Raw genomic sequence first — 26,998 nt, forward strand, 5'->3', positions numbered from 1 at the left:
TGCAATAATTCTTTTCACTATTAGTTTCCAAGTTACATAGTTCAGAAATTCTGTTGAGTATGTGTTTCCCCTCATTGAACCTGTGTATTATTAACAAGCTCCTTACCATCAGAAGTTACTTTCATTAAACTGTCCACATAATGCCACACTTAGTCAAAGACTATGATGATAGCTATTAGTGAACAATAGGTACCATGCTGCAGTTCAACCAGGTTATCCCAGTAGATCTGGCCCTTGAAGATCGGGCAATTCAATACTTTGCCTGCTCATAGTTTTTCTTTGCTGGCTGCTATTCTTTATAGAAAATGGACAATTTTCACTGGAATTTCTTGATTCAGTCCATTGACATTGCTTGTGTTGGTCTGTTCAATCTCAGTTATTCCTAAAGCATACAAATGGACCCAACCAGCTACATATCCTGAGAGAAGATGTGAATGTGACTCCAAGTGATCTGCTCACTGTGCCTTCTGTAAGTGTTTGCAACACTCTGTTTACCCAATAGCAACACTCTGTTTACCCAATAAATGGTACATCACTGAAAGCTAACTGAGCAGAGTCTATGGGCACTTTTAGGTGGAAATTTTCATCATATTTTCTGTTGCAATTAAAGTAAGTTATGTGAGTAAATGGTATATACTTGTAGTTGTACTATTTGCATAACATCTTACAAAAGACACTGATCTGTGAATGCAAGTTTTTTCAATTTTTTAGCTTTTAACATGAGCTAGTGGATAATCCTGAAAAGTCCAAGCCAGACACTATGACTGAAAGATTCCTTTTAGAGTGTAATTACTATGGAATTCATTTCTCATGAAAGTTTAATTGTTGCAGTGAAATATTTAAATTTTTAGATCGGGGAATTGGGCAGATAGAATATTCGTTAAATATTTCCCTTGGATAGTGAAGTGTTCCTTCGGCATTAACTGATTGCATATTTAGGTCTAGAGTTAAGGCTTTAAATTCATAAACTTCCATTACAGAGCTAGTGTATAATCATAAATACAGCTTCTCACTTTATTTTGATGATCGCAAACAGATTCTTGTGAGGAAATGCACTTTCGTATGCCCATTGTTTTTTGCACAAATATGATTATATCACCATTCTTGGCCAACACAGTCACAAGAGTGCCTAACGCAGAAAGAATGCCCTTCTGGATTTGAGATTAAGATGGATTGCATACGTGATAGAGTAGGCTTTACTGTAGTTGTTTTCTAATTTGACACTGTCATTGAAATATAAAATAAGTTTTCAATTTCAACTGTGAACTCACTTGCTGAATTTATTCTTATATTTTCAATATGTAGGGTGGAGTAACCTTGAATGGATTAAAGTACAACATTGGTGTTGGAATTCTCTTCATAGAAGCATGGCTAAGAGGTATGGATAAATTTTCAAAAGAACATTAGTGCTCAGTTTTGATACAGAAATTTATATATTGAATGGTTATTTACTTGTAACTAAACATTTAGAACAACATTGGCTTTATAGACAATAGACAATAGGTGCAGAAGTAGACCATTCGGCCCTTCGAGCCTGCACCGCCATTCTGAGATCATTCCTATCAATACCCGGTTCCTGCCTTGTCCCCATATCCCTTGATTCCCCTATCCATAAGATACCTATCTAGCTCCTTCTTGAAAGCATCCAGAGAATTGGCCTCCACTACCTTCCGAGGCAGTGCATTTCAGACACCCACAACTCTCTGGGAGAAGTTTTTCCTTAACTCTGTCCTAAATGACCAACCCCTTATTCTCAAACCATGCCCTCTGGTACTGGACTCTCCCAGCTTCTGGAACATATTTCCTGCCTCTATCTTGTCCAATCCCTTAATAACCTTATATGTTTCAATCAGATCCCCTCTCAATCTCCTTAATTCCAGCGTGTACAAGCCCAGTCTCTCTAACCTCTCTGCGTAAGACAGTCCAGACATCCCAGGAATTAACCTCGTGAATCTACGCTGCACTTCCTCTACAGCCAGGATGTCCTTCCTTAACCCTGGAGACCAAAACTGTACACAATACTCCAGGTGTGGTCTCACCAGGGAACAGTACAAATGCAAAAGGATTTCCTTGCTCTTGTACTCAATTCCCTTTGTAATAAAGGTCAACATTCCATTAGCATTCTTCACTGCCTGCTGCACTTGCTCATTCACCTTCAGTGACTGATGAACAAGGACTCTTAGATCTCTTTGTATTTCTCCGTTACCTAACTCTACACCGTTCAGATAATAATCTGCCTTCCTGTTCTTACTCCCAAAGTGGATAACCTCACAATTATTCACATTAAACACCATCTGCCAAGTATCTGCCCACTCACCCAGCCCATCCAAGTCACCCTGAATTCTCCCAACATCCTCATCACGTCACACTGCCACCCAGCTTAGTATCATCAGCAAATTTGCTGATGTTATTTTCGATGCCTTCATCCAAATCGTTAATGTAAATGGTAAATAGCTGTGGTCCCAATACCGAGCCCAGTGACACCCCACTAGTCACCACCTGCCATTCCGAGAAACACCCATTCACCGCTACCCTTTGCTTTCTATCTGCCAACCAGTTTTCTATCCATGTCAATGCCTTCCCCCCGATGCCCTGAGCTTTGATTTTACCCACCAGTCTTCTATGTGGGACCTTATCAAATGCCTTCTGAAAATTGAGGTACACTACATCCACTGGATCTCCCCCATCTAACTTCCTGGTTACATCCTCGAAAAACTCCATCAGATTAGTCAAGCATGATTTACCCTTGCTAAATCCATGCTGGCTTGGCCCAATCCTATCACTGCTATCTAGATATGCCACTATTTCATCTTTACTAATGGACTCTAGCATTTTCCCCACTACTGATGTTAGGCTGACAGGATGATAGTTCTCTGTTTTCTCCCTCCCTTCTTTCTTAAAAAGTAGGAAAACATTAGCTATTCTCCAATCCTCAGGAACTGATCCTGAATCTAAGGAACATTGGAAAATGATTACCAATGCATCCGCAATTTCCAGGGCCACCTCCTTTAGTACCGTAGGGTGCAGACCATCTGGACCTGGGTATTTGTCAGCCTTCAATCCCACCAGTCTTCTCATCACCGTTTCCTTCCGAATGTCAATCTGTTTCATTTCCTACCCTATGTCCTTGGCCCATCCATACATCTGGGAGATTGCTTGTGTCTTTCTTAGTGAAAACAGATCTAAAGTACTCATTAAATTCTTCTGCCATTTCTCTGTTTCCCATAATAATTTCACCCAATTCATTCTTCAAGGGCCCAACATTGTTCTTAACTATCTTCTTTCTCTTCACATACCTAAAAAAGCTTTTGCTATCTTCCTTTATATTCCTGGCTAGCTTGCGTTCATACCTCTTTTTTTTCTCCCCGTATTGTCTTTTTAGTTAAGTTCTGTTGTTCCTTAAAAACTTCCCAATCATCTGTCCTCCCACTCACCTTAGCTCTGTCATATTTCCTTTTTTTTAATGCTATGCAGTCTCTGACTTCCTTTGTCAACCACTGAGGCCCCTTTCCCCCCTTTGAATCCTTCCTTCTCTGGGGGATGAACTGATTTTGCACCTTGTGCATTATTCCCAAGCTTATTAAACAAGCTCACCACTTGAATCTTAAATGAGAGAAAGATGTGGCTGTAGTTAGGTCCAGAAACAGTCTGGTTAGACAATGACATCTCCCTGCTAAATAGATTGATTGTTCTGAGTATATCAGTTCTCATTCTAGTGATTGGAAATGGTCTGTTAACCCATTAAACAGAGATGTGATGAGGTGTCTTATGTTTCTAGTCCAACTCTATGCCATGAGTCAATATTCTAACTAGCAAATATTACAAAGGCATGACCAGCAATCAGTCACGCATAACTGTGCTGCACAAATGAATTGGTAACTTTCATGGGAAGGGTATTATTAACCCAGTAACTGGAGATATGACATCATGAAACACATCATTACATTTCCAGCATCAAACAGTCTGGCAGAGGACTTCTGTGGGTCAAGCAGAATCTGAAAAGGGAGAGGAATTGTCATTGTTTTGGATTGACATCCTGCATCAGAGTCCTGATACAGGGTTTTGACTTGAAATGTTGACATTTCCAGCAACCCCCGCCCCCCCCAAACAGGTGTAGCTCCACTTTTTCCAGCACACTGTCTGTCCAGATCCCAGCATCTGCAATTTCTTGTGTCCCCATTATATCATCATCCAGGTTAGCAGAGTACCTGTTACAGATCTTTATGGGACTCATTTAAGAGAAAGTTTTAAAGGGACCAGGTTCTATAATATCGTATTGAACAAATTTCCTGATTAGTAGTGATAATTTATCCCCGGACTATGATATCAGATAGTGTGCCCTGGAATCTGCGCTGGGTGCAGGAGAAAGTAGAATTGGGAAAAGTAGCGTCTGTGACTTACGTGGCAGATAACTTCTGTACTGGACTAGCTGCAACTTGGGAGTTGGGATGAGACAAATACTTGGGATGAGAGTGCAGTTGAGCTCTGATTAAAAAGCTATCACTCTGAAATATGTAGTGTATTTCCCTTTGCATAGATGCTGAATGATTTGCAGAAAATTCCCAGAATTTTCTGTTTTTATTCACACTACCAACAGCCATAATGCTTCATTGTTTCAATGTTTTAAAGTGACAGACACAGACATATGCACAGATATCAGTTTCCTGCAGCCAAACTTGCCATGTTCAAACTTTGCAGAATCAAAAAAGGTAGTGAATACAGTAATTAAAGCCCAGAGTGTAAGAACTAAGGAGGATGATCTTGTAGCACTATTACAGATGGTCAGGTATGATGTTGTGGTCATCACTGAATCATGGCTGAAGGATGGTTGTATTTGGGAGCTGAAGGTCCAAGGTTACATGTTGTATAGAAGGGGTAAGCAAGGTAGGCAGAGGGGGTGGTGTGGCTCTGCTGGTAATGAATGGCATCAAATCAGTAGAAAGATGTGACTTCGAATTAGAAGATGTTGAATCCTTGTGAGTTGAGTTGAGAAACTGCAAGGGTTAAAGAGACCCTGATGGTAGTTATATACAGACCTCCCAACAGTAGCTGGAATGTGGACCACAGATTACAACAGGAGATAGAATAGGTGTGTCAAAAAGGCAATATTATGATAGTCATGTGAGATTTTAACATGCAAGTCAATAGGGGAAAATCAGGTTGGTAATGGATCTCAAGGGAGTGAATTTGTTGAATGCCTACAAGATAGCTTCTGCAAGCAGTTTGTCATTGAGCATACTAGGGTGGGCTTTACTGGATTGGGTGTTATGTAATGAACCAAAGATGATTAGGAAGCTTAAGGTAAAAGAACCCTTGGGAGATAGTGATCACAATATGATTTGAGTTCAACTTGAAATTTGTTAGGGTGAAAATAAAGTCTGACACAGTGGAGTAAAGAAAATTACAGTGGTAGGAGAGAGGAGTTGGCCAAAGTAAATTGGAAGGTGATGCTCACAGGGAAGACAGCAAAACAATAATGCTGAGAGTTTCTGGGAAAAATAAGGAAGGATAGGTGTATTCCAAAAATAAAGAAATACTCAAATGACAAAATAATACAACCAAAGCTGACAAGGGAAGTCAAAGCTAATGTAAAAGCAAAAGAGAGAGCATACAACAAAGCAAAGATTAGTAGAAAGATAGAAGATTGGAAAACTTTTAAAAACCTAGAGAGAGCAACTAAAATAATCATTAGGAGGGAAAAGATGAAATATGAAAGCAAGCCAACCAACAATATCAAAGTGGATAGTAAAAACTTTATCAAGTATGTAAAAAATAAGAGATGAGAGTGGATATAGGACTGCTAGAAATGAGGCAGGAGAAATAATAACGAACACAAGGAGATGGCAGATGAATTAAATGAGTATTTTGCATCATTATTTACTGTGGGAGACACTAGCAGTGTGCCAGATGTTGAAGGGTATGAAGGAAGAGAAGTGCAGTTACTATTACATTAATTTGCATATTGCACATCCAGAGACGTAATGTAAAAATTTATACTCATGTATGTGAAGGATGTAAGAAATAAAGTCAATTCAATTCAAAGGTGAAGGTGCTCAAAAAGTGGAAAGACCCAAGGGTACGTAAGTCACCCGGACCAGATGAACTGAATCCTAGGGTTCTGAGAGGTAGCGGTAGGGATTGTGGAGGAATTAGTGATGATCTTTCAAAAATCATTGAACTGGCATAGTGCGGCTGGTGGCATGGCATCAGCACCAGGTTCTGGAGCTCCCAATTTCAAATCCAGCCAGCTCCAAAAACCTGGAGAGGGATGGGCTCCGCCAGCCCAAGACATGCCGTATGCTGAGCAATCACCAAAAAAGATCGGTGCAAAAAGCTTGTCATGACGGCGCCCCAATGTCTCCACTAGGGGTTAAGGGCACGCACACACACAAGTGCCCTGAAAATTGCAAATGTTACTCCACTCTTTAAGAAAGGAGGAAGGCAGCAGGAAGAAAATCATAAACCAGTTAGCAGACCTCAGTGGTTGGGAAGATGTTGGAGTCAATTGTTAAGAATGAGGTTATGGAGTATTTGGTGACACAGGACAAGATAGTACAAAGTCAGCATGGTTTCCTTGAGGAAAAATCTTGTCTGACAAACCTGTTGAAATTCTTTGAGGCAATTACAAGTAGGATAGATAAAGGGGATGTAGTGGATATTGTATATTTAGACTTTAAGAAGGCCCTTGACAAAGTGCCACACATGAGGCTGCTTACCAAGTTAAGAGCCCGTGGTATTTCAGGAAAGTTACTGGCATGGTTAGAGCATTGACTGATTGGGAGGAGGCAGCGAGTGGGAATAAAACGATCCTTTTCTGATTGGCTGCCGGTGACTAGTGGTGTTCTGCAGGGGTCAGTGTTGGAACTGCTTCTTTATGTGTTGTATCTCAGTGATTTAGATGATGCAATAGATGGGTTTGTTGCCAAGTTTGCAAATGATATGAAGATTGGTGGAGGGGCAGTTAGTATTGAGGAAACGGGTAGGCTGCAGAAGGACTTAGATTAGGAGAATGGGTAAGAAAGTGGCAAATGAAATACAATGTTGGAAAATACATGGTCATGCACTTAGGTAGTAGAAATAAATGTGCAGACTATTTTCTAAATGGGGAGAAAATCCAGAAATCTGAGTTACAAAGGAACTTGGATTGTTCCTTTGGTTAACTTGCAGGTAGAGTCAGTGGTAAGGAAGGCAAATGCAATGTTAGAGGTCTAGAATACAAGAACAGGGATTTGATGCTGAGGCTTTATAAGGCACTGGTGAGGCCTCACCTTGACTATTGTGAGCAGTTTTGGGCTTCTCATCTAGGAAAAGATGTGGCATTGGGGAGGAGGTTAACAAGGATGATTCCAGGAATGAAGGAGTCCTCCTCATATGAGGAATGTTTGATGGTTCTGGGTCTGCACTCACTGGAATTTAGGATGGGGGGGGGGAATCTCATTGAAACCTTTTGAATTTTGAAAGGCCTGGACAGAGTAGATGTGGAAAGGATGTTTCCCAAGGTGGAGGGAGTGTAGGACAAGAGAGCACAGCCTCAGGACAGGTTCAAAGATCAAATTTAATGTCAGAGAAATGTATACAATATACATCCTGAAATGCTTTTTCTTCACACACACCCATGAAAACTGAGAAGTGCCCAAAAGAATGAACGATGGTTAAACATGAGAACCCCAAAGTCCCTCCCCAGTTCCCCCCTCGCGCATAAGCGGCAGTGAGCAACAATTCCCCCCCCCCCACCAGCAAAAAAGAACGTGCATCGGTACCATCACCGAGCCCAAGTGCGGGCAAAGCAAAGACACAGACCAAAGTTACCTCAAAGGCTTCGCATTTCATCCATAATTCGACAAACCACAGGTTCTCTCTCTCCCTGGCAAGGGAGAGGGAGGTGTCCCCCATTTTCATGGGGGATAGAGGGGCATTCATTTAAAACAGATAGACTAATTCTGCTCAAATAATCTGAGTTTTTAAAAAAAAAAATTGCAAATGATTCCTCTTGCATCTTTCTCTTTTTACCTCTTCTTCCCACCCCAACTCTTCATTCTGGACCTCCAAATACTAGCCAGTCTTGATGTCTTTGTTATAGGACAATGCAAGCCTCAGGAAGGATTGTCAATTTGCCTTGAAGGGATTCCTATTTAAACTTCCTCTCACCCATGGTACAAATCAGTAAAATTACCATAAATCACTATAATACCATAAGTCTGGCGTATTGACTTCCACACAGCTGAGGCCCAGTGCCGACTCTCAGACACTTCCTCTTGTTTGCCCCTCGAACAGGACCTCACTAAGGAACACCAAGCCATTGTCTCCTACACCATCACCAGCCTTATTGACTCTGGGGATCTCCCATCCACTGCTACCAACCTTATAGTTCCCACAACTCCTGTTTCTACCTCCTACCCAAAATCCATAAACTTACCTGTCCAGGTAGACCCATTGTTTCAGCTTGTTCCTGCCCCACTGAAAATATACCTGCATACCTCGACTCTGTTTTATCCCCGCTGGTTCAGTCCCTTCCTACATACATCTGTGACACCTCACATGCTGTCAATCTTTTCAAAGATTCCCTGGCCCCATCATCTTATTTTTACTATGAACGTTCATTCCCTATATACCTCCATCACCCACCAGGAAGGCCTCAAAGCTCTCCATTTCTTGCTGGACACCAGACCCAACTCATTCCCCTCCACCACTCTCCTTTGCCTAGTGGAACTTGTCCTCATTCTAAATAATTTCTCCTTTGGCTCCTTCCATTTCCTGCAAATGATGGGGGTAGTCATGGGCGCTCGCATGGGTCCCAACTATGCCACCCTGTTTGTCGGCTACGTGGAACTGTCTATGTTCCAAGGCTACACTGGTGACCGACTCACACTTTTCCTAAGCTACATCGATCGATGATTGCATTGGTGCTGCTTCCTGCACCTATGCTGAACTCGTCGACTTCATCAACTTTGCCTCCAATTTCCACCCAGCCCTCAAATTCACCTGGTCCATTTCCGATACTTCCCTTCCTTTGTCTCACTGTCTCTATCACCAGAGACAGCTTCACCACCACTGTCTATTATAAACCAACAGATTCTGACAGCTACCTGGATTATACCTCATCCCACCCTGCTACTTGTAAAAACTCCATCACCTTCTCTCAATTCCTCAGTTTCAGCCTCATCTGCTCTCAGGATGAGACTTTTCATGTCCTCCTTTTTCAAAGAAAGGGGCTTCCTTTCCTCCACCATCAACATTATCCTCAGCCACATCTCTTCCATTTCATGCATTTTTGCTGTTACCCCATCCTTCTGCCACCCTACCAGGGTCCTCACCTCCCATCCCACCAGCCCCTGTATGCTGCACATAATTCTCCAAAACTTCTGCTACCTCCAACTGGATCCCACCACCAAACACTTCTTTTGCTCCCGTCTACTTTCTGCAGGGATCACTCCCTACGTGATTCCCTTCTCCATTCATCCCTCCCCACTGATCTCCCTCCTAGCATTTATCCTTGTAAGCAGAACAAGTGCTACACCTACTCCTACACGTCCTCCCTCGTTACTATTTAGGGCGTCAACCAATCCTTCCATGTGAGGTGACATTTTACCTGTGAATCTGTTGAGGTCATATACTGTATTCAATGTGGCCTCTTGTATATCAGTGAGACCTGACGTGAACTGGGAGACTGCTTCACTGAGCATCTACGCTCATCGTCAGAATAAGCAGGATTTCCCAGTGGCCACCCATTTTAATTCCATTTCCCATTCCTGTTCCAATATGTCTATCCATGGCCTCCTCCACTGTCATGATAAGGCCACACTTGGGTTGGAGGAACAAAACCTTATATTCTGTTGGTGTAGCCTCCAACCTGATGGCATGAACGTCAATTTCTCAAACTTCCAGTAACACCTCTCCCCCACTTCCTTTTCACCATTGCCTATCCCTTTTTCCTTCTCTCATGTCATCTCCTTGCTTGCCCATCACTTCCCCCGGTGCTCCTCTCCCACCCCACTTTTCTTTCTTTTATGGACTTGTCTCTTTCAGCAATCAACATCCCAGCTCTTTGCTTCATCCCTCCCCCTCCAAATTTCATCTATCGCCTGATGTTTCTCTCCCTCCTGCCCCCACCTTTCAAATCTACTTCTCAGTTTTTTTTCTCCAGTCCTGATGAAGGGTTTCGACCCGAAACATCCACTATGCCTTTTTTCCATAGATGCTGCCTGGCCTGCTGAGTTCTTCCAGGTGTGTGAGTGAGTGAGATTTCCAGCAGCTGCAGATTTTCTTTTGTTTATAAATCACTTTTTGATATCAATCAATTACATAAACCTCTCCTCATTAACTGAACAACTTGGCTATTGATACTGATGTACTTTTGATTTGTAAACCAAGAGATAAGTTGGTATAAACCACTAAGTCATTGTAGTCACAGCTTCTGACAACCAAGTCCCACTTGGCCTTCACATGTGGCAGAACTATTTCTCCTTACAAAGGTGGACCACTGGCACCTCAAAACTCAGGCCTTGGATGGCAGCACGCAGAGGAGAAAGAAAACTGATTTTAAACCTCCACTGCCTTGTGGCCATACCCACCCATGGAAAAGGCTTTAGGAGGAAACCCCAAGGAAGAAATCCAGAGCCGGGTTTGATGTTGTTTTCAACTTCACTCTGGCAACCTCTACAACAACAATGGTGCCATGCTGTATCGTTGCTTGCCCTTCCCTTGGACTACATCAATGACATGGAGAGAGGGAACCGGTTGCATAGGCAACAGCTAGTTCTTCAAATCTTCCCACCCATGCTTGCACTCTGGAGAGGAAAGTCCACAGAGGCGCAAACCCCGATCCCCTGGGATTGATGGCTGCCTACACACGTCATTGGAAAGACTGCTAGTGCTGTTCCATGAAAACTATTGCAACACAAACTGACAAATAATATTGGGACTAATTGAATTTAGGAAAACTGATAAAAGCCATTTCTCCAAAAAGCATGTGTTCTTGCAAAATGTTTTGTTATGCAAGATTTAATACATCAAAAGTCCAAGACAAAATGTATGAGTATTTTGATATAAGGCTCTTCTTTGGTATGGAGAGAAACACAATATTCATTATAGCAAAACAAAAACTAAATCAAAGAGATTTGTTTGAAAGTCTCATTTGTGTATTTGTAAATCAGCAAGTTACTGTCTTATTTTCAACCCACACTATAGATAGTGAAAAGTTTATATTGATTCTTTTCACTTTATTTGAAGTGAGTCACAGGACCTTCATTGTTATCTGTAGGTCAAGGTCATTTTCACTTTCGGGGACAAGTGGAAGATTCAGCTACTGCTGAGATTTCACGATCACAGGTAGAAATTAATCACAATCTTTCCTTTTAATGTTACAGAAAACTTATTACATTTAAAATATAAAATTAGGTGTCTTGCTGTTTGATTTCTCAAAATAATTGCTATTCTATTACATGAAATACTTCGCAATTTCCGTAGTATTTGGTTAAGTTCTCTATGGATCAATATATAAACGGGTTACCTCTATCTACACTGTCGTAATAGGTAAAGGTTAAGGTTTTTCTTTCTGATTGTCAATACCCATTCAAGGCAGATTTTATATTATGTTTTCACATTTAAGAACTGGTTCAATTCTCCAGATCTTATTTTATCCACTATATTTACTGCCATCAGAGAACAGAAATATCAATACATTCAGAATATTGTTCTTTCAAAACTTATGTAATCAGGCCTCAGAAAGAGTCAGTAGTGGGGAATGAAGGGGTAGCAAGAACAAATACAATGCAGTGAAGATTTACCAACAGAGCTTCTGCATTCATTGTGGACCTGTCAGAAAAAGGCTTTTCCTGTTAATTTTAAATGTTTTTTTTTTGTACTTTGAACACCTTTCTGGTACACAGTATTGAACAGAACTGCCTATGGAAATCAGAGGATGCATGCTGGCTCTTCCTGGAAACTGGAGTGCCTCCAGCTACTACTGAATATACAGAGTGGCATGCAAAGGTTTGGGCACCCTGGTCAAAATTTGTTACTGTGAATAGCTAAGTGAGTAAAGGATGACCTGATTTCCAAAAGGCATAAAGTTAAAGATGACATTTCTTTAATATTTTAAGCAAGATTACTCCCCCCCCCATCTTTTACAGTTTCAAAATAACAAGTACTGATCCCACCACCCCATGTATGTTTTAATGAGATTACAATGAGCACTAAATGGTTTCATGGGAGTTACATTTCAGAGGATTCTTTTCCATTGGAAACCTAATCCAAAATTTCTTTCCCTGATTTATTTATTAAGAATTCGCCTATAATGCCTTACAACGTATAGGCCTGTTTTCTTAGCAGGTACTGATTCACAAAATTTCCAGGTTCCGGATCCGGCAAAGCTGAGTAACGGCATGTGAGATCTTGTGATCTTTTCTGGTTAAATCAAAAATCTGTAGAAAAGGGGTCAGCTTATACGCCAGAATATACATTAGCTAAGTGAGTAAAAGATAACCTGATTTCCAAAAGGCATAAAGTTAAAGATGACACATTTCTTTAATATTTTAAGCAAGATTACTTTTTTATTTCCGTCTTCTACAGTTTCAAAATAACAAATAAGGAAAAGGGCCCAAAGCAAAAGTTTGGACACCCTGCATGGTCAGTACTTAGGAACACCCCCTTTGGCAAGTATCACAGCTTGTAAACACTTCCTGTAGCCAGCTAAGAGTCTTTCAATTCTTGTTTGCAGTATTTTCGCCCATTTTTCCTTGCAGAAGGCTTCTAGTTCTGTGAGATTCTTGGGCCCTCTTGCATGCACTGCTCTTTTGAGGTCTATCCACATATTTTTGGTTGGGGGACTGTGAGGGCCTTGGCAAAACCTTCAGCTAGTGCCTCTTGAGGTAATCCATTGTGGATTTTGAGGTGTGTTGAAGAAGCCATCCTCTTTTCATCTTCAGATTTTTTTTTTTTTTACAGACAGTGTGATGTTTGCTTCCAGAATTTGCTGGTATTTAATTGAATTCATTTTTCCCTCTACCAGTGAAATGTTCCCTGTGCCATTGGTTGCAACACAAGCCCAAAGCAGTTGGAGAGGTGTTCTTTTCATGAAATTCTGCACTTTTTTTCCTCCAAGCATACCTTTGCTCATTGCGGCCAAAAAGTTTATTTTAACTTAATCAGTCCACAGGACTTGTTTCCAAAATGCATCAGGCTTGTTTAGATGTTCCTTTGCAAACTTCTGGCATTGAATTTTGTGGTGAGGACGTAGGAAAGGTTTTCTTCTGACGACTCTTGCATGAAGGTCATATTTGTGCAGATGTCGCTGCACAGTAGAACAGTGCACCACCACTCCAGAGTCTGCTAAATCTTCCTGAAGGTCTTTTGCAGTCAAACGGGGGTTTTGATTTGCCTTTCTAGCAAGCAATTCACTCAGTTTTCTTGGTCTTCCAGACCTTAACTTCACCTCTGCCGTTCCTGTTAATTGCCATTTCTAAATTACATTATGAACTGAGGAAACGGCTACCTGAAAATGTTTTCCTATCTTCTTCTCACCTTCTCCTTCTTTGTGGGCATCATTTATTTTAATTTTCAGAGTGCTAGGCAGCTGCTTAGAGGAGCCCATGGCTACTGATTGTTGGGACAAGGTTTGAGGAGTCAGGGTATTTATAAAGCTTTGAAATTTGCATCACTTGGCCTTTCCTAATGATGACTGTGACAAGCCATAGTCTAAACAAGCCAATTAAGGTCTGAGACCTTGGTAAAAGTTACCTGAGAGCTCAAATCTCTTGGGGTGCCCAAACTTTTGAATGATGCTCCTTTCCTTTTCTTCGCTCTAAAATTATACAAAACAAAAATAATACACTAATCTTGCTCAAAATGTTGAAAAGAATGTCTCATCTTTAGCTTTATGACTTTTAGAGATCAGTTCAACTTCTACTCACTTAACTATTCACAGTAACAAATTTTGACCAGGGTGCCTAAACTTGGGCATACCCCTGTAGATACAAAAAGTGTTACTTCTGACTCTGGTTGTGTTCTGAAGGGGAGGTGGAAGATTAATTAATGTAAACAGAGTTGAGAGGAGGATTATAACAGGTTATTCATGTCAAATTACAGAACGAAAATGATCCAATCAGTCCTATTACCCCACTCTATGCCTGTATTCGAATACATTACTTCCTGTTAGCATTTATTAATTTCCTTTTCAGATTGGAGACACATTGATGGGCCTCTGACAGGATAGCATGATGAGCCAGAAACCAGTAACTGGAAGACATGCTTTGAAAGGCATTAACACTATAAAGATTCAGAATCATTTACAAAAATAATTACTTCAGCTGACATCTTCTACTCACTTAACTACTCACAGTAAGAGAAATTTTGACCAGGGGTGCCCAAACTTTTGCATACCACTGTATTTTCCATCAGGAATTCTTTAAAATTTAAAAATGCAAATGCACATTGTCAATTATAATTTAAACAAATCCCAATTATATTTAGATTTCAGTAGTTACGTGGAAATGCATTATTTCCAAAACAAAAAGCACAATGCATTGAAAACTTCATGCATTCATATTCCTATCTGAAAGCTGTACACTGTGCCAGCCACCATCTCATTGGTTGGCGCGCGTGTGTGAGTGTGTGTGAGTGTGTGTGTGTGTGTGTGTGTGTGTGTGGGTGTGTGTGTGTGTGGGTGGGTGGGTGTGGGGCGGCGGCGGCGGCGAAGGGGATAAAGTCTTGTTTCATCATAAATCCTTTGCTTCCTTCCAGGTTAACTCTGAATGGACTTGAACTGCTTATGCTGCAGTATTAGAAACAGAAAACCTATAGCACAATACAGGCCCTTCAGCCCACAAGACTGTACCGAACACGTCCTTATCTTAGAAATTACCTAGTTACCCATAAGCCCTCTATTTTATCTGAGCTTCATGTACCTGTCCAGGAGTCTCTTAAATAGACCCTATCGTTTCAGCTTCCACCACCGTCACTGGCAGACCAATCTGCACACTCACCACTCTCTGCGTAACAAACTTACCCCTGACATCTCCTCTGTACTTACTTCCAAGCACTTTAAAGCTGTGCCCTCTCATGCTAGCCATTTCAGCCCTGGGAAAAAGCCTCTATCCACATGATCAATGCCTCTGATCATCCTATTTTTCATAACTTCCAATACATAACCTTACATTTTCTTTGTTATAAGAAAACAAAGTGCAAAGCTAAATGGATACAGTATTATAAATGTAAAATAAGACAGGAGTTACAAACTGATTGAAGATAGCAGGATTTTCTCTTGTAGATATTGTGAAAGAGAACTGTTTGAAAATGAGACAGAAAGAGTGACATATAGTACCAAATTGGAATGAGAGTGGTTACGAAGATGTTAAAATTATGGTATCCAACTGACAGGTTTACATTAATTCAGTGCCTGCTAATGAAACGAAAACAATGCAAATTGCTGTGAAAAGTTAAAGTTGATTAAAAGCCTGCTCCTTCGGTTGTTTTCAATTACAGGGCATGACTGGGTTAGAGAAAGTCAGTGTTTCAAGCAAAATGTTAAATACATTACACTGTAAAATGTTTTACTATTTCTAGTAATCTTTGTCTTACAGGTTTGGCAGTGGATTCGGCATGGAGTGAAGTTGGAGGATGATGATAGAATTGTCACCAGAAACCTTGTCCTAACTCTTGTAAAGGAAATAGAGACAGAGTTACAGGATGTTTTGCATCACTGCACTGACAGGTAAAACTTGCAAGTTCATATCTAATAACAGAATAAACATCAAACTAGACTTCCAACAAATGGAAGAGTGCTGATTTGCATTGCTTTTCACCTTGAAATCACAGCTTAAGTATCATTTGGGATAGAGAGCAAATACCTAGAATACTTTGTGGAATATTGGACCCCTCATACAAGGGTATTAGAGGAAGCAGTTCAGAAATGGTTTACTAAACTAGTAATTTGAATAGGGAATAGTTGAACAGGATAATGTTTTTCACCAGAGTTTCCCATATATAGTAGGGATGAAATGATATAGTGGGCGTGGAGGCAATTGCCTTGTGAGGGTAATCTAGAACCATGGGTTACAATTTTAAAAAGGGGGTTAACCATTTATAGAAAGGATAAAGTAGTTTTTTAAAATTAAGGATCATTGATTCCATCACCTTTTGAGGACGAGAGTTCGAGAAAATCATGAACAAGTATCTTTTGTAAAAGTTCCAAAATTAGTCTAATAGTCAATAGCATTTGTGAGCAGTAACATGGAGTGCATTTGCATTTCCTTCCCCACTAGAAGACAGGCATTATTCATTTTCCACCCCTTCCTATCCATTTTACCTCCACTTTTCGATTTACTTTTAATGGCATCCTGTCCAACAGTATCAATTTTGGCAAAATTTGAGATGCTTAATTAATAATCCCTTCACACGCAATTGACTGGAACAGGTTAGTTACCATCAACACCATTCATTGGATTATGTCTCACCAGAACTAAGTTGTAGACACAAGCCCCAAATAGACTAAATTGATACTACAAATGTAAAATTAAAAGTTCTGCATTAACATCTGTGAAAGGAGAAATGGTCAATGTTTAGGGTTTAAAAAGCCTTTAATCTTTGTCTGGTTCTGATGGCAGGTTACAGACCCAAAATCCTTACCGTTTCTCTTTCCACAGCTAGGGCTGACCTGCTAAGTTCCTTCAATACTATTTTTATTTCAGATTCTGAACATCAGAGAATTTTGCTTTAAATTTGCTTCAGTAGTATTTATTATGCTGGTTTTTCATATTTCATAATGCCACAATACTATTTCCCAGAACTTCAGCTACAATTCACAGGGTCAGAAAATATAGCTTTATCATCGTTGCACAGGTCAATAAGGATATTTATTAAATTCATTTATTTATTGCAAAACAGCGCAGAATAGGCCCTTCAGGTCTTTCGAATCACACTGCCCAGCAAACCCTGATTTAACCATAGCCTAATCATGGGACAATTTACAATGACCAATTAACCTACCAGTAAGTCTTTGGACCATGAAAGGAAACCAAAGAACCCTGAGAAAGCCCATGCATTCCATGGAGAGAAGATATAGACTCCTTATTGATGTCAGAATTGAACTGACACCAAGCTGTAATAATGTCGCACTAACCGTACACATCATTTCCATAAAACGACAAATGAGCTGCTTTAGTGTTAGAGGAAATTTGTCTTATTTGGCCAAACAAGGCTTGTTGAATTACTGTGACATTAGCCAAATGGATTTGTCTTTTTAGCACCCATTCTTTAAATTTTGTAAATATTAATGTTGACATAAACTTATTGACACTAAGGAACATATGCTATTAAGATTCAATTTACATTATTGGTTGAATACATTACAAGCACTATGTTTAGTAATTAATTACTCTTCCCTCAGCTCCAAATGGCAACTGGCAGTGGCTTCCGAAATATTTCTCGAAATTGTCCAGAAGCGAGATTTTCCAGAATTCCTCACTACTTATTTGAACTTGGAACATACATTTTTAAGTGCCAATCATTAACTGCACAGAACATTGCAAAGAAACTGATTTCAGTAGTTTCATTTAAAAGCCAATGGGCACAAACCACAGGTAATTATATCAATTAGAATTTTAAGAACAAATTAAAAAGTTCAGGATTACCACATTTTGAGGGTCAGTATTGTCTTTATATTCATCATAAAAGCAAGTCTTGCTGTGAAGTTGGCACTCATATTGAGGCTCTTATCAATTTCCACTGCTGCAGAATTTATCACCTCAGTACTTGCACCATAATTAACAGGCATAATTATAATTAGTAGGAATAAAAACAAAAATACCTGAAATGCACAGCAAATTTAACAGTATTTGAAGAGACCTTAATCTTCTGGTGTAAATACATTATGGCTGTATTTTACTCCATTTCAACACTACAATTTCAGACTAGTTGCTCAAGTTTCCTTTACCATCATTGCTGAACTGTGGAACCAAATCAGTTGATTCTGAAGAAAGCGATTAGTTATCAGAAAAACAAGTCCCAATGATATACATCTCACACTTCCTTGTAAAAAAAAAATCACTTAAATGACTGTCTAGTGAATAATCTTACACAACTAAATTGAAAGATCGTTTCAGCAGAAAATTCATATTCCAGTTCATATGAACTTTTAATAAACAACCTGCGAAAGCAGATTAGAGGAGATCACATCTTAAGTAGTCTTTAAGATATGTTTTGAACTCCTACGAATTATTTTTTCCCTCAAAATAACCCAATGGTTTCATGTATTCTCGAAGTTACGAGTTATCAGTTTCACCTTCTCACAATTCTTTTGAAAAGTACTTTCACTTGCTCCATGACAAGGACACAAGCCATTTTCATTTGAGGCTAAGGCATCAGGAGATCCTTAGGACTAGTTTTCACCAATGTGCTTAGGAAACAATGTGCTTGAGGCAGTCACCCAACACTAGTTTCCACTTTATCATTGCTACATTCGCACAGATTGTGAAAATTTTAGACTGCATGCTTAGCAGTTGGTTGAAATTAAGCTTTTAATAGTACATATTACTATAGTAGCAGGTAATTGCTTTTTGTGTTTTCTTTAAAGCATATGACTTTACAGAAAATTATTTACATTATGGAATTAAGAAATTTAGCTTAACATTAATTATTAACTGGGAAATGGTTTAATTAGAAAATAGATTTTCAACAATGATGTAATTAAATTGCTAAAAAAAATCCAAGCAAAAATCGTTTCTTCTCCCCACCTCATGTGATAGTCACAGCCTCTCCAAGCAAATGAACTCTGGACATTTGATAGAAGAATGGGGGAAAAAATAAAATTGTGCTATCTTGTTACTAATTACAGTATAACTAACCTACTGGATTAAATAACATTTTTGACTGCCTTTTACTTGACCTGTTCATAATTTGTGCAAATGGGGGGGGGGGGGGGGGGGTCTTCCCACTATGGGAAAGTGCTTGTATTCATCCAGCTGTACAATGAATATACAAATAAAGGTTTGAAATCTTTCATGTTTCAAAAAAAAAGCAATCTCTCACTTTAAACTAATTACTCCCCATATGCAGCAAAGTGAATGTAAGACTTGTGACAAAAATGACACACTACCAGTTTATTAGATGCTGAATACAACCAGTGTGGTTAAAATGGAACTAACCACAGAAACAAATGTAAAATTTACATTTCATATGCCATATCAGTACCCTGTGTGTTGGATGGATCAAGGACAATGAAAAATAAAACCCTACACCAAGCTCAGTGCTGAAATGGTTAAGACATGAACACAAAAAACCTCTGATCAAACCAAATACTAACAAGAGTTCAGGTTCAAAGAGATCATTCTGACATAAGCCCACTGGTAATCCGAGCTCGTGAACTGTGAAGCAAGTCCATCATTCATACCGACCTAGGAAGTTTTCTCTTGACAGACCCAAAGCTGCATTATTTGGAGAGATGTACAGTATACTCTCAGCTTCCAGCTTTAACTGTGTTAGAAGAGTGATTGGGGAAAAACACATATCCTGCAACATTAAAATGGAAGATTGTGCAGTCTTTTTACTTGGTTTCTGTCAAATGTCAAATCGTAACATAAGAATTCACAACTGAAGATGCAACTGCACTTCAATGCATTTTTCTTGGATAACCAGCTAGGATTAGGACAGACCAATTACAAACTGTATACAATTATCATAAAATAAACAGGGAGCAAATCACATTCTCTTAATAAGTAACAGACAGTGCTTTGAATCAATTGCTGGGGCACATTTTTTTTTTTAAAAATAAACCTCCTGGAAAGTGAATTCTACAAAATAAAACCATTTTAATAAATACCCCAGTTAGAACAATTTTCCAAAAGAAAGTTTATTGCGTTTTATATTTGGTACCTTTTGCATTTCAGAACCACGGGAATTAATTGTAACTGCAGAAATAAAGCAATTTATTTTTTCCAAAAATTGTGGGCCCCTTTTAAAAACATACAAAGTCTGGGGCATGAGTAAAACTGCAGAGCAAGAAGTATCCTTAGAAATAGTGGGCTTCAAGAACTATAATTGTCATTACATAAGAGGGAAAAACTGGTATCCAAATGATCAATGTATAATTTTCTACATAATCTGTCAAGATGGTTACTGATGATGATCTGCATCTGCATTAACAAAACAGTACTGAATCCAAGACTTGCCAACTAAATTAGAATGAGAAACAAGTTAATTTAACAAACACTTCCTACTGCAACCAGATTTAGGATTTGAAAGAAAAGCAGTAACTGCTGACTACCAAAATTTGCCACTTTAGGTCGCTGTAAGCAGCAAAATGGAAATATGGACTCAGAACTGTTCTGTAATGCAGCAGGTGATCTACAGACATACTAAATTTATGTTTTTTTTTAGAAAATCCCAAGCAATTTAGAAATGGTCAGTACACACTCTAATTTTGCCTCTTTCCATTCAGTCTTCAATTCCAAATACCTATCTGTCTTTAACACTTTTTTTTAAACTGGGTACATTAATCTGTACATCACAATTTACATAAGGTATCTCCTGTGGTCTGCATGAGTTTCCATTCATATTGTGTCAGACACTGCTGCTCTGACAAAGTTTGTGCTTAGAGGATCCAGTGATGCTGACCATGGCAATCTCAAGACTGTATTTGTTAGACTACATTTTTGTGTCACACCCAACTTTTTAAAACAGCTCTCAAAATTCTTTAGAAATTACATTAAAAACCCGGGAAGCCAATTGCAAGAAGAGTGTTGAGTGCATTTATTTGATGTCACCTTCTCACTCAAATGGGCTTCAGAAACACATTGTACAGAAGTCACCTCCAAAATTTCAGATTATTTTGTTTGAAGTCAGCAGGATAAAAAAAAAGACCTTCAACTCTGAAAGTCTGTGATCTGTAGGCATTTATGAAACCCTGACACATATTTACAGATCCTGTTGACAAGAGTGGGAAGCTGGCATCAGAGGTGTGCGACAAAAATGTTTTCACTTCAGTCACCATCTTCATTCAGATCTCATTGGTCAGTTCTTCTGGTTCGGTAGCACTATCCCCATTTACTGTGATCTTTACTTCATCTTCATATCCAGGAGGCATGAATGCTAGAGCATAGGGAAAAATCTTGTGGCACTGTGCTCTGTAGGCTTCAGCTGTTTCTTTACATACTCCCAGGCTACCATCACGCACAGCTTCTAGCACTTTCACACAAACCTGAATAGAAAGAAATAGAAAGGTCAGGCATGTGAAAATAAGTGTGTTTATTTTGTTTGTAATATTATACAAAAGTGTCCCTAAATCCATAGCAATGGTATTAATCATGTGAGATCAGGTTGAAGGTTACGGTGACCCTTACAGTCGGCCTTCCTTATCTGCGAGTTCCGCATGCACAAATTCAACCAACTGCGAATCGAGAAAACCAGGAAGTGCTCTTCCAGTACTTGTTGTTCGAGCGTGTACAGACTTCTTTTTCTTGTCATTATTCCCTAAACAATGCAGTATAACAACTGTTTTACATAGCATTTACATTGTATTAGGTATTATAAGTAATCTAGAGATGATTTAAAGTATATGGGAGGATGTGCGTAGGTTATCATGGATTGGGATCGAGAAAAAATTGGAAGTTCTCTTACTAAGTAAGTCGGAACAGGTACATCTGCTATTATTTAGCGACAGTTAGTCAAACATTTGTCTTAGTATATGGTATATATTTTACTTTCCATGCATATAAAATACTTAACATATGTTTCAGCGCTGGGCTTGGGAAGTTCCCAAGTTTGATCCAGTGACAGATCGCTTCCAAGTGCGCTCTCCATCCATGTCTGGTAGATCAAAAACCCAAAACCCCAAAATCCAATAATTAAACCACCGCGTTGCTTAGTAATAATTGTAGCTTTCATCGGGGCAGGGCCTTTCTCACTTTATCCTTTAAAATTGTTCTGATTGTTGACCGATGGTAGCCTAACACTTTTCCAATGACTGATGGCGTTTTAGCTCTTTCCGATCGCTTTATTGTTTCCACTTTATTTTCAATCGTGATGATGATTATTTTTGTTAACAGAAACACTGCGGATTCAGAGCTCCGCCACCAGATCCTAACGTCCACCGCACTTACGCAGGTTAAATAAGGTCTGGGGTTCCGCTGGGCCTAAGGTCCACCGCATTGAAACAGGTTGAATAAGGGACTTGAGCATCCGCGTTTACCCTCGCGGATAAGGAGAGCCGACTGTATTTAACTAAGACTGCAGTTAACAACTGACAGACTTTAGCAACAAGCCTACCCATCCAATGAAAGGGAATAAATTTTATTCTCTATTGGTGAACACCACGATACTAAGGATATTATAGAAGATAACATCTAATGCCTGGTCTGCCTGATTTACTATCATTTGCCATGGCATCCTTATAAATTATTTGGATAGGAAGCAAATATTTTGACATTACATAGAACAAGTTGGCCCTTGAAATGCCATTGACTAAGTTTTAGAGCTTGGAACTTTATTAACTTAAATTATCAAGCCGTATAACCCCAGTTAATGGTTCAATAACTTTAAAATCAGTGAACTAGTGCAACTATTTTTAGAATATACTCAACCATGCATCACTTAACTCCGCCTCCTGAGTTGTAGTTTTCCACCAGGAAGTATTTTCTCTTTTAAGGATATTAACAGTACAAATACTGCCTGAAGAAACTATACGGCACAATGTGGTTTAAAGCAGAATATACTAGAAATATTCAGCAGGTGGTCAACAGTGAGATACAACTTCAGCCCCCCATGTCTATTCCAGCCAATCTCCACTAATTCCATTTACCCATATTAGGTGTGTAGCCTTTAAGCCTTGATTATGTAAGTACTTGAATAGATGCTTGTTAAATATTATGAAAGTATCTTTTTCTGACAGCTTTTCAGGTAGTGAATTCCAGACTCCAACCACCTTGTGTAGAAATATTCTTAGACCTTCCCCAAGTCTCCTACCTCTCCCCTTGTATTATACACTCCTACATCATCTATTATCACAGGAAAGATGCTTTTACTATCAACCCCTTTCATAATTTTATACCTCCTAGGCCTCCTCTGCTCAAAGGAAACCAAGCCTACAAAGCTTTTCCTTATAACTGCAATGCTACAACTGAGGCAACATTCTGGTAAATCTCCTCTTCAACACAATCACATCCTTCTACAGAATGTTGGCCAAAAAGTGCACACAATCTTCCATGCAGTACCTAATCAATGCATATAAAGCTGCAAGTTGGCATTCCATCTCTATGCTACAGCCAATAAAGGCAAGCATCCTTTAAGTCTTCTTTACCAATTTACTTATCAATGTTGCCACTTTCTAAGGATCCCAAGGTAGATCTGTTCAACAACATTCCCTATAGCCCTACCATTTTCAGTAAATATGCTATCCTTGACTGCCTTCTCAAAATGCATCTTTTTGTATCAGGATTAAACTTAATTGGGGAAGAACAAAAAAACTGCAGATTCAGTTGGCCGAAGGGCCCATTTCCTTGCCGAAATAGCTAAACTAAATCAAACTAAAGAGGTCACTAAAGGTAACTTTTTAATAGCTTTACAATGATGGAAACTTACTGTGTAAACAATCAAACTCACCTGGATCCCTCTCTGGTTTAGATACTCATCAAGTCCAGTAGCTAACTCCACTGCCCTCTTTTGAGTGGAAGGGTCATTGTAGTACATCATTTTGGCAGCTGCAAATAAGTACAAACCGTGTTATGTATTTTAAAACATACAGAAATTGGTGTTATTTGGAACTAGGTGAGGTGAAGATTCCTGCCATAACCTGTTCACGTTATGAGAAATCTAAAGTTAATTCTTCTATCACACATTCAATTTAGCTTGGAAACAACCAGTATGTAAAGGAAACATTTCAATTGCTTAAGCACAATGCAATCTATAGGTTTCAAATAATTTACCAATAATATTAAATCACGATTATTAATGGGAGTCAGAATTTGTCCTTGCACAATTTCCCCCCAATATCAGAGATGTTAACTCTGCATATTAAAAAATCCTTTACTGCTAATGCTAATTAAACCAGAATATTCAATCATGTTTAAACAATGCTGCATCACAATCCCTCTAATATCTTGACTTGAGGGCCAATGCTCCATTATATGTTCAACAACGTCATTCTAAAATTTCTCCACCAATTAACATTCCTCAGCATTTAGTTTCTTCTAAGTTTACTGTCAATACAAATAAATATGTAACTAGTCTGTCTTGTTAACCTAGCCATTTACCAACTTTTTCTAAAAGTGAGATACAGAGAAAATAATTGTATAATGTCAATAGCTGTGCTAAGAGATAATTCATGTGATGCCCACCATAAGATACAAACATATCACCTTCATTAACACTGGAGCAAAATCCTGGGATCTGATACAGAGTAGTGTTACAAGTGGATTATGTCCATCAAATGGATTGAAGCCGATCAAGCAACACCTTTTCAACATTGTCAAGGTTATTTAGGTAGGTACTGACAAATAAGTATTGGGCTTTCCTGCTCTACTCACATTCCACAGGTTTTTTAAACAGCCAAATAATAAAGGAAACAACCGGAAAACTTATCCTGTTGTTTCTCCCTATATTTCTAGTCTTCTTCCTACAAAATAACATGCCACTTTTTGATAATTAACTCAAACATAGCACCTTTACCCAAACTTTGGAAAATTAGTTCACGTTACACCTTTTTTGTGAAAATTAAGCACTACTTTTGATTACAAACTTGGCAAGGAACAACAGGACTGAAATTACATTTTTTCTGTAGTCTTAGAGCAATTCCATTCCGCATTAAGTTCTCAGCAACTTATTCTCCCCAGATTTTCACCAATAGAAAAACCGATTCTAGTAGCCATTTACAATTCAACTAAAAGCCCACATTTTTGAGGAAACGTAAGCAACTAGGGAAACCCCTGCAATCACAGCGAGAAAGTGCAAACTCCAGCCGCACAACACGGAAGTCAGGATTGAACCTTCATCTCTGTACCATCCACCCCCCACCTCCTCTCTGAATTTCATAAAGGTAAGCAAAGGCAAGTTAAAGAACCTTATTAATTGATTCTGGCATTTTGCTGACCTACATGGCTCAACAAATAATATTCTATGTAAAAAAAAAAGTGGAACTTTGGTCCTATTTCAATGACTGAGGCTTAAATATTGCAGCATGAAGTAATTCTTTTAGCAATCAACTTTAAAGAAATTTGTCCTGTTGCTCATGGAAAATGTTTCTATTTTTTCAGCGATAGCTTAAATACCTTATATAGCTCACCACCTTAAAAGCAGGCACCATTGAAGAGGTAAAACCATGACAATTATAATTTTAAATAATTATTTAAAAAATATATTATTAAAAATAATGGTTTTAATATTAGCAGTAATTTGCAATAGTACAAATAAATGTACAGATAGAAAGGTGACAATTTCAGGACACTGTAGGATGTCAGGGCTCATGCCAACAACTTTCTATTAAATGAGTATTTAGAAAAATCACAACACCACTGTGAAACACCAAGGAAGAATTAAATATTTTCTACAGATAAAACAATATAGTAGTAATGGAAACTTAACAGAACTGAAAAAAAATGCTACATTTATCTGTTATAGATGGATAGTACAATAAAACAAAAACTACAGTAGGATTAAAATAGTGAACAAACAGAATTGACAACTTGTGCACAATTTCACCAAAAGTCATTTTGCTCAAAGTTTCAATCACTTTTTGTGTGTTACAGTAAGAGAACCATGTATTTCTAGTATTAGAAATGCTTTGATCATGGGGAATTCTGGAATTCTTCAATGGACAAACTGGAAGCACCATTTTAAAAGATATCCAGTTTCATTATTTCCAGTTTGTTACCTTTTATAGCTGGCAGTAAATGTGAAGTGACGACATGGTTTAAACTCCATTAATGGAGCTTTCCTCAAAGAAGCGTTCAGATGAACCACTTTTGCAATAAAACCACTACATGTCTCTTTTTTTTGCAGCGAAAGACTAATTTTGATTATATTGCCCATTTAGAAGAAGCTGCAAATAGACAAGAAATTAGTTTATAGGTGTGCAAAAGATTTGTTTTTTTAAGACAATAGGTAGGAACAAGTAATGTTAGACCAAAATGAATGCAGACTCCATGAGTGGCAATAAAATGTTTCTATTAAAATTCCAAGTCTGAAAGAGTAAGGTGAATCAGGTTTGATCTATGATGTATGCTGAATTAACTGATCTCAGTATGAGAGATGCTGGGATTTTTAAATTTCCCTGCAGTGTTAATGAACCTCCAAGGGAAAGCAACTGGTGAGCCAAGGAAAGGGGAGACGGGGCATCAGTATGACCATTAGCAAGAACTGGATCAAGCTGACATTCATGCAAGAACCACTGTTTGAAAAATAAAGAATAAAATTGTTGGCATCAGTGAAATTACTCACCAGGAAGAGAGTGTCTTAATGACATGGAGAATTGAAAGCATGAGAATTATGTGAATTGTAGAGATTTTCACATTTAATATAGCTGCAAGTGTGATTCTGCTTTCACATGTGCCAACTAAGAATGTGCAGCACAAAAATTTGACTTATTTACATAGGGACTTCCCTTTCTTGTTGAAACTGTGTTAGCAATTGTAATTTATCCTGTTAGTTACTCACTATATACATTCAAAAAGCTAAATTTCACTTACCAGCTAACCTATGTGGGATTGAGTTCAAGTGCTTGTTTAGAAAAGCCTCATTAAAACTCTTTGGATTTGTTTCTCCAAACAGCCTGCTCATTTGCTGTGTCAGCACTGTTTGAACAGCATCAGGCACATTTTTACTTTCAGATACTGCAATGATAAAATAAAAAAAAAAGGTCTTTTAGCTCTGTATGCAATCCTTTCAACAATACCAAATAGTTTAAACAATTTTCAATAAACTTACATTTGTTTTTATACTCAAGCCAACAATCAACTTGGTGAATTTAATGTTCTGCAAGTTTTTAGTCTATTTAAACAATGTTTATCAACATGCT

General features: G+C 38.7%; 2 protein-coding genes across 3 annotated transcripts in view; one reads left to right on the forward strand and one right to left on the reverse strand.

Moving 5' to 3' along the window:
* Positions 1 to 18,994, forward strand: part of ugl (ureidoglycolate lyase) — a 62,670-nt gene extending 43,676 nt beyond the window's left edge. The window contains exons 12-16 of the mRNA XM_059965185.1: positions 377 to 469; positions 1,306 to 1,378; positions 11,261 to 11,328; positions 15,579 to 15,709; positions 17,384 to 18,994. Of these exons, the coding sequence (XP_059821168.1) occupies positions 377 to 469; positions 1,306 to 1,378; positions 11,261 to 11,328; positions 15,579 to 15,709; positions 17,384 to 17,507 (489 nt within the window). The 3' untranslated portion in view covers positions 17,508 to 18,994. The remainder of the gene's footprint in view (positions 1 to 376; positions 470 to 1,305; positions 1,379 to 11,260; positions 11,329 to 15,578; positions 15,710 to 17,383) is intronic.
* An 85-nt stretch (positions 18,995 to 19,079) lies between these two features.
* Positions 19,080 to 26,998, reverse strand: part of naa15a (N-alpha-acetyltransferase 15, NatA auxiliary subunit a) — a 65,873-nt gene continuing 57,954 nt past the window's right edge. For both annotated transcript variants that reach the window (XM_059965183.1, XM_059965184.1), the window contains 3 exons: positions 26,670 to 26,813; positions 23,590 to 23,687; positions 19,080 to 21,190 (listed from right to left, as the gene is read on the reverse strand). In XM_059965183.1, coding sequence (XP_059821166.1) covers positions 20,990 to 21,190; positions 23,590 to 23,687; positions 26,670 to 26,813 — 443 coding nt within the window. In that variant the 3' untranslated portion in view covers positions 19,080 to 20,989. The remainder of the gene's footprint in view (positions 21,191 to 23,589; positions 23,688 to 26,669; positions 26,814 to 26,998) is intronic.

Source organism: Hypanus sabinus, chromosome 3 (genome assembly GCF_030144855.1).
Source record: "Hypanus sabinus isolate sHypSab1 chromosome 3, sHypSab1.hap1, whole genome shotgun sequence".
In the NCBI taxonomy this organism is placed as follows: domain Eukaryota; kingdom Metazoa; phylum Chordata; class Chondrichthyes; order Myliobatiformes; family Dasyatidae; genus Hypanus; species Hypanus sabinus.